Source organism: Lissotriton vulgaris, chromosome 7 (genome assembly GCF_964263255.1).
Source record: "Lissotriton vulgaris chromosome 7, aLisVul1.2, whole genome shotgun sequence".
NCBI classification, from domain to species: Eukaryota; Metazoa; Chordata; class Amphibia; order Caudata; family Salamandridae; genus Lissotriton; species Lissotriton vulgaris.
In genome coordinates this window covers 1,159,375,744-1,159,384,928 of record NC_141695.1, presented here as the reverse complement: position 1 = coordinate 1,159,384,928, position 9,185 = coordinate 1,159,375,744, and the positions used below count along the sequence as shown (strand labels likewise).

Sequence of the window (9,185 nt, the reverse complement as noted above, 5' to 3'; positions counted from 1 at the left end):
ACCACAGAATCACTCGGGGGGGGGCACCACAGAATCACTCGGGGGGGGGGGGCACCACAGAATCACTCGGGGGGGGGGGGTCACCACAGAATCACTCGGGGGGGGCACCACAGAATCACTTGGGGGGCACCACAGAATCACTTGGGGGGCACCACAGAATCACTTGGGGGGCACCACAGAATCACTTGGGGGGCACCACAGAATCACTTGGGGGGCACCACAGAATCACTTGGGGGGCACCACAGTATCACTTGGGGGGCACCACAGTATCACTTTGAAAGGCACCACAGAATCACTTTGGGGGCACCACAGAATCACTTTGGGGGGCACCACAGAATCACTTTGGGGGGCACCACAACATCACTCGGGGGGGGCACCACAACATCACTCGGGGGGGGCACCACAACATCACTCGGGGGGCACCACAACATCACTCGGGGGGCACCACAACATCACTGGGGGGGGCACCACAACATCACTCGGGGGGGCACCACAACATCACTCGGGGGGGGGGGGCACCACAACATCACTCGGGGGGGGGGCACCACAACATCACTCGGGGGGACACCACAACATCACTCGGGGGGGGGGGCACCACAACACCACTCGGGGGGCACCACAACATCACTCGGGGGGGCACCACAACATCACTCGGGGGGGCACCACAACATCACTCAGCGCTGCCACAGCATCAATCAGTGCAACCATTCAACAACTGGTTCAAATATGTTCTGTCAATGTTTCAAGCTTTATTACAAAAGATGTTACTATTTCACTTCTGTTCTTGGATTTTCATCACAATAAAATAGACTGAACATAATCTTCACAAAAGTTATTTACAAAAGTTTAAGCTATTGCCATTATAAATTACAATACCTTTTTATTTGAGTAATAATTATTTAAAAAAATTAAAAGCCATTGTTAATTGTAATATCTATACATCTAATGTAATATCAATACATCTAAGTCACGTAAATACAACACATATTGCATTGCAAATGCTATACTTGTCCCATTTGCAAAAGTTAAAACTATTGGCATTGTAAATGACAAAGCTATTAATTTCGCTATTTTCAAAACCAACACATAAATAAAATATTTGTCATTTACAATAGCAATAGCTTAAACTTTCCTAATGCAAGACCTATAGCATTGCAAATGCTTGTTACTCTTAATGTGAATGATCTGGACAAATCGCTTGTTGAGGCTGCACTGGATATTCCGCGAGTGGGAGAGTGTTCAATCCCTGTCCTCCTCTTCACGGACAACACAGTTCTTTTAGCCCGTACGGCAGTAGGTTTACAGCGACTTATAGATGCTTTTGGGGCATTTGTGAGCTTACTAGATCTGGTTGTGAATAATAGAAAGTCACACACCATGACAGTAGGACATAGACCCAGAAAGACATTTTATTGTAACGGTCTGGAGGTTTCTGCTGTGTCTTCCTTCACTTTTTTGGGAGTCCTTTTTGATGACTGGTCATCTTGGATCCAACAACAAAAAGTCAAAAAGAACGCTGTTACACGAGCTTCCTCATCCCTCTTAGGATTTGCACGGTGTCTGGGGGCCAGACCAATAGAGGCTATCCTAAAGGTCTATAAGGCCAAGTGTTTTGGCTATTGCGGCCTATGGATCCTCTATATGGGGTTATAAAGATCAGGCTGGCATACAGATAGACGAAAACAAATTTTTACGGAGTCTTTTGTCTGTCCCACAATCAACCCCATCGTACGCTGAACATCAGGAGTTAGGTTTAGGTCATGTCACTGATATTTTGAGAACAGCTCTGTTGCTTTGCTGGCTCAAGACTTGTTTGAATCCCAAATTAACCCTGTATCACAAGATTTTACGAGACTGTATTGCACTGGATAAGTCTGTAAAAATCAACTGGTTGGCGTACGTTAAAAGTATGTTATTTAAATTAGGACGACCAGAGCTTTTTGAGGAACCTGATAGGATCTGGAAGCATGACGTGCTGTGGGTAAAACTGAATTTTAAGAACCTCCTGTCGGTGGGGCGAGAAGAACAGGGGCTATGTAAACCTTTAGTTAGGACCCATTACTTATTAAAAACATCCATTAACATTGATCCTTACTTCTTAATTGTCAATAAGTCGTACCATCGATGGCTCTTAACTAGGCTCCGTTTCATTCATTTAACATTGGGGGATTATCAAAGTTGGTATAACCCCGAAGATGCTGAACTCTGCCAATGGGATAATTTCTCGCCCCAGGACACACTGCATTTTATGATGTTCTGTGACTTTTTTTTCCCATATTCGCATAAGCTTTTTGTTACCTATTTTGAAAGGAAGGGGTTTCACTCTGGTTAGAGCAGCACTAGGTTCTCTTCAATCTTTGTGTAACCCTGGTGATATTTTTAACATTGCATCTTTTTTGGTAGCAGCAGTGAGGATTAAGAAGAAGAGAAATTTGAGGATGAGGCCACCTTAGTTTATCCGGTTAAGGGGTCTGGATTGGTGATAGGGTTTTTTTTAGGAATTGAAATTTCGCCCATGTATTTTAACTGTCATGCCTAAAGATTTGTAACATTGTTTGTGTGTGTGTTCTGTGTTTGTACTTTTATGATTTTAAGTAATCGAATAAAGTCTGACTGACTGACGAATTCTGTTTGTTTTTGCACTGCTTCCACAAATTAATCTGAGCACACAGACTTCATTTTAGCCTTCAATTTAAAATTCCTTCACATTTACGAAACATTTTAAAATGTTTCACATTGCATTTTCCTTCTATTAGTATATACACTTTATCAATCTGTTAAAGTTATTTAATTTTTTCAGCAGTTGTGGACCCCCTAAATAGGCGTTGTGAACCCCCAGAGGTCCCAGAAATAATGCCACAGCTTTAAATGTATGTAAATTGTTGGTGAGGGCACAGCTCACTAGTGCTTCAGTGTAGCGGGAGAGATTAAGTGGTAATAGTAGGCTTATGTGGTCAGTAAAAGGCTTACTTTTAACTGCTTCTTGTGGGAAACGGGCTACTAAAATTGACCCCCACACAGGCAATAGGCAGCTTACATTAGCCACTGGTGGTTCTTCTACAGAGCAGATTGCTAACAATTTGCTCATGTCACAGCAATCCTGATTTGTAATGAGTGACTTCTTCAGACCAACATTTTAGTTTGTATGTTTCTCTTTCAGTGCAATTTCATAATTTGTGTGTGCTTTGATTTAGGGTTGTGCAAGGGTGGGCCTTAGCGCTGGCACTGGCATCGGTGTGTCCTCTGCTCTAGTGAGTAATCAAAACTCCAACAATGAAAATGAAAACAACAACCACCAAATAAACAACAATAACCACCCGAATCTTAACCAGAATCATCAGCCTCAGAATGGAGAGAATGAACTGGGAGCGGAGGAGCAAGCAGAGGAGCAGCACATACCAGCTGATGGTAAGCATAGGTATTTCAGGATCAGATACTGTTGTTAAGAAATGTTACTACAAAACTGCACTGAAAATACTGCTTTGTGTCTGTGAGTGTACCTCTTGGTGCTTTGTTAGCATACCATATCTTATCCCTTGAGCAATAATGTAGTTCTCTTGTGGCATATTCCTATGTTTCTCTGAAGGCGACATCCTTCACAGAGCAAATGCTTTGTGAGATAAACTTCATTCCTGCACAAGTTTCATTGTGCCTCAATGGTCATCGTAAAACTAATAGGCCAATAGGTAGTACATTAATTCACTACACTGATAAATACACGTGTGATAGAGAGCTGGGAGCATTGAATGAGCAGTCCTTTAATTTCTGTTCATACCATGCGAAGTAAAGTTGCTGCAAGGATCCTTCCTTTGCAAATGTCCCCTCCAAAGTTTTATATGCTTCTATATCTCTCTCTACACTGTTTTACATGTTTGGTGTTCCAGTGCTCTGCTTTCTTCATGTGCTCCTTCTGTATCATCACAGCCCTTTTATTGAAGAGGACTTCTCATTGTTTCTGGCCATGTCTGCAGTGTGGCCTTTTGGCGTTTGAAGGATAGTTGAATGGAGGTCCTACAGCACTGCACATTTTACGTCTTGTAGCTCATATTGATGTGGATCCCATTTTTATCGTTTAATGAAAATTATGAAATCTTAATCCAGAACATTTTTATGTCCATTTTTTGTCACTGAATTATGGTGGTACTTTACAACTTTCCGTTCAGGAAGCTGGTGGATATATCAGTTCTCTTCCAGGGGATCCTCATCAATAGTCATAAGCACTAGAATATTCCTGCCCATGCGCGGGACCCCGGAAACGCAATCATATATGTGACATGTGTATATATATATATATATATATATATATATATATTCCACAAATCTATCCACTGATAGAGCAAGTCAGCACTCAACAAAGGATTTGCTTCCCAAATTTTCAAGATTTTTCAGATTGCAGCATTCTTCGCACAACACCAACGCGTTTCGCAACCCACTGTTGCTTGATCACGGTAAGGATACAAAGTTACGGTTCTCTCTTTTGTTTTGAAAAAAAACGCCACAAAAACAAATAATGCTGATGTCACTTCCTGTTACCCAACAGGAAGTTAACTGGGAATTGTAGTTTTTCTAAAATTGAGTGTATTATTTGGGGACAGCGATCTCATTACCAGGCACATGCGTTATCACAATATATATAACATTTTACATGTATCATCTCATAGACTGGCAATACACGTGTCTAAACAAGTTACAAAACAAATTTTGAGGGTAGTGCCTTCGGACTGAATTATAATTCAACTCGCCGAATAGACATAGGAAACACAAAAGTTTGCCCTCTAGTGGGCGAAGTCATCAAACTCGAATATGGGATAAAGCTCTCTGGTGAGCATTTTTACTAAATTGCAGACTGTTGTGAAGCCCTCTAGTGGGCCAACAAACTGATATAGTTCCCATTCAATTGTGTCAGATGTGACTCCATTGTGCTATTGGCTACTTGTTACCCCAAGCTCAGCCTATACCTTTTCTATTCTCTGCCAGTAGTTATATACATCACTATTAATTCATAGTACAAAAATAGCGCGCTGTTCCATAATGTTCAAACCGATCCCACTCAACCATATAATTCAACCCATATTTTACTTCTTCAATTGTCTCCTATTGTCTCTCATTCTCATTGCAAAGAAATTGTTCAAATATACAAACAGTTCTCCAGTTGTCCAATTATTTACAAATGTACATAGAGTTCCCCGCTCTGATTTAATCCCCAGGGGCTCATCGTTCGAAAATTTAGAATTTGTCTAGATTCTCTACATCTCAGTTGTTTCTCCTGATCTTCTGATAATTTGGGAAGGAACAGCCCTGGAATTTGAGAACTACTTTCAAATCCTGAATTCCTCTACTTCAAACATTCGCTTTACATATCATATCAGTAAAGACAGAGCAATTTTTCTTGACACAAATCTATATTCAAAACAACAAGGTGGAGACGACACTCCATAGAAAGGATACGGCAACTAACTCAATTTTACACTTCAACAGCTTCCATAAACCTTCTGTAAAGGAGAATATACCGTATGGGGAGTTTTTGAGGCTAAGAAGAATATGCTCAGAAGAAAAAGAATGGGAATCAAAAAGCAAGAACATGGCACAAAGGTTCAGTACCAGAGGTTACCATAAAGCTATTATTGAAAAGGGATGGCAAAGAGCAAATAAGAAAGAACGAAAAGACGCCCTGATAACTAAAAAAAACATTATTGAACACCACCCAGAGCAAAGAACCAAATGAAAGAAAAGTGAGATTGATACTGGACTACACGAGAGAATCAAAACAAATTGTTAATATTTTAAGAAAGAACTGGAAATTACTCCAACTAGACCAAACAATGAGCAAGATAATGGGCAACCACCCTCTGGTAACATATCGCCGGGCCAAAAACCTAAGAGACAGATTGATACAGAGCCACTACCAAGACAGGACTAAAAAGAAAAAAGGAATCCAATGGCTGAATACGAAAGGATTCATCAAATGTCAACGGTGTAAGGTTTGCCAAATTGCCATCAACAAAAAAGAAGTATCATTACCTAATAAAAAATTGTGGAAGATCAACCAATTGATAGACTGTACAAGTACACACGTGGTATATGTAATCGAATGCCCGTGTGCACTGAAATATATCGGCAGCACGAAGAAAGAATTTAAAAAACGTATCCTGGAGCATATTAGAGCTACAGTGAATAAAGACAAAAATAATGCTGTTGCTAAGCATATGGAGTTGGCCCATAACAGTGACTGGAAACTCCTTAAAACTTATGCACTGGAATGTATCTTGCCACATGAAAGGGGCGGAGATCAGGAGAAACAACTGAGATGTAGAGAATCTAGACAAATTCTAAATTTTCGAACGATGAGCCCCTGGGGATTAAATCAGAGCGAGGAACTCTATGTACATTTGTAAATAATTGGACAACTGGAGAACTGTTTGTATATTTGAACAATTTCTTTGCAATGAGAATGAGAGACAATAGGAGATAATTGAAGAAGTAAAATATGGGTGGAATTATATGGTTGAGTGGGAACGGTTTGAACATTATGGAACAGCGCGCTATTTTTGTACTATGAATTAATAGTGATGTATATAACTACTGGCAGAGAATAGAAAAGGTATAGGCTGAGCTTGGGGTAACAAGTAGCCAATAGCACAATGGAGTCACATCTGACACAATTGAATGGGAACTATATCAGTTTGTTGGCCCACTAGAGGGCTTCACAACAGTCTGCAATTTAGCAAAAATGCTCACCAGAGAGCTTTATCCCATATTCGAGTTTGATGACTTCGCCCACTAGAGGGCAAACTTTTGTGTTTCCTATGTCTAATCGGCGAGTTGAATTATAATTCAGTCCGAAGGCACTACCCTCAAAATTTGTTTTGTAACTTGTTTAGACACGTGTATTGCCAGTCTATGAGATACATGTAAAATGTTATATATATTGTGATAACGCATGTGCCTGGTAATGAGATCGCTGTCCCCAAATAATACACTCAATTTTAGAAAAACTACAATTCCCAGTTAACTTCCTGTTGGGTAAAAAGAAATGACATCAGCATTATTTGTTTTTGTGGCGGTTTTTTTCAAAACAAAAGAGAGAACCGTAACTTTGTATCCTTACCGTGATCAAGCAACAGTGGGTTGCGAAACGCGTTGGTGTTGTGCGAAGAATGCTGCAATCTGAAAATAAATCTTGAAAATTTGGGAAGCAAATCCTTTGTCGAGTGCTGACTTGCTCTATCAGTGGATAGATTTGTGGATTATATGAAAGCGGGGCTCTGCTTTGTAGTCAGCACCGGTGATAAGAGCGCCATTGGACTACGAGTTTGGAGCCAAGGCTGTGGAGATATATATATATATATATATATATATATATATATATATATATAGCAAATGCAGCCTTACACACAGTGCTGAATAATGCTGTAAGGACTCCCCATTATATCATAAAAGAATACATTAGAAACAGGGAAAAACAACAGCAGAACATGTTTTAAAACTGTTTTAATGCTTAGCAATCAGCATAAACTCTGATAGGACTGAAAGCATATACAGCTCCCAGGCTTCATTGCAGAAACATAGCCTAAAAAGCTAACTCATAGCAACAGAGATAAACTGGCACCGTGCCTTTAAGGCAGTCATGACCCCCAGCTTCCCATCATACATCAGGATTGACAGTTAGGTCAGTTGTTCTTTCCGGCTCCTTCAGGAAGGATTCTGGTTACACAGCTCCACTGCTTTCTGATTTTAGTCAGAAATAATCTTCTTTTTTGAAAATTCTTGACTTACTTCGACGTCTTCCATCTATTGAAGTAAGGTTCTGTCCTTTTTTGACAGTTTTGGGAATTTGTTTCCTCTCAAAATGCCATCTCTTTTTGACCCCTGCCCTTCTTGTGGAAAAAAGAAAGCCAGGTCAGACTCTCATGAGGTCTGTATTCTTTGTTTGCCTAAGGACCATGAACCTAAGGCTTGCCCTCCTTGCCAGACCCTGTCCAAAAGGACTTTAAAGGACAGAGAAAGGATCATTCTTTTTGGGCTGGCAGAAAAGTCTTCCAGAGGCGGTCACCGGTGAAGAAGGGCTCCAAGAGGGCGAGATTTCCATCCAGAAGCAAGGTCCCTCACCTTTCTACTTCAGCGTCTGGCTCGGCGCTGAAAAATCTACCACGGTAGGTCATTTGTCCAAGAAAAGACCATCGACGGCGGGCTCGCCGTCGAGAAGACATCGTCATTCAGGTATGTCGTCAACCTCGAAGGATCGTGATCCTCCGCCGTTGTCAACCCTGCGACGATCGCGTCGAGGAGCAGAAGCCCTCCGCCGGTGTCTCTGCAACGATTGGCGTCAAGGAAGAAGAACCCTCTGCCATCGTCAACACAGCGACGTTCGGCGTCGAGGAGCAGAGGCCCTCATCTTCATTTGCACGACTATGTTCGGCATCGAGGAGCAGAACCCCTCCACCATCGTTGGCTCATCGACGTTCGACATCGAGACGAAGGGATGGTCAGACGTAGTCTGCAAGGGATTCGACGTCGAGGAACAGGGAAGCGTTGTCGAGACCGGGTCCAACAACAGACCGGAGATCGACGTCGAGAGGTGCACACCCGACATCAAGGCCTACTTCAGTGAGGTCTAGAGAAGGATCAGTGGTTCTTGTAACAGAATCAGCATCACACCAATTTTCCTCTCATTCCTCCAGACATCCTTCAATGAGGCATTTAACATCTGCCTCTCCAGAAAGGCACGTTCAAGCGACTAAGTCATAGGTCTCCATCTCAGCACAGGGATGCTTCCCCTGCTGTGCACTTGTCTCTAAGACGGCTCCTTCCTCTGCATCACTGGAATAAGGATACAGGAGCAACACAGCGGATGTAAGAATACGCCAGTCCTCTCCATAGGTCACCTTGACAGAGATTGGTGCAGGAAGTGGAAAGATCGCATTCTCCCAGATGTGAGGAGCGAACGGGCAGATCACGGGAGCGAATCCATAGTTCCCATCGCAAAAGAAGGTGGTCACCGACGTGGTCTTCGTCTTCCGCCCGTTCTTCGAAGAGGGATTATTCTCCTACCCTATCGGACAGCCCTTTATCTAGAGTGTCTCCGATAGATGACATCAACACCTACCATGATGTGCTTTAGAGAGTGGCTCAGAAGCTGAACATTGAGATGCCCATCCCTCAGGTGGCAACAACAGTGATCTTTG

General features: G+C 42.1%; 1 protein-coding gene across 1 annotated transcript in view; it reads left to right on the top strand.

Annotated features, from left to right (window-relative positions):
* FBXO38 (F-box protein 38) overlaps positions 1 to 9,185 on the top strand; it is a 312,552-nt gene that overhangs the window by 104,984 nt on the left and 198,383 nt on the right. The window contains exon 12 of the mRNA XM_086931615.1: positions 3,195 to 3,408. Within this exon, the coding sequence (XP_086787741.1) occupies positions 3,195 to 3,408 (214 nt within the window). The remainder of the gene's footprint in view (positions 1 to 3,194; positions 3,409 to 9,185) is intronic.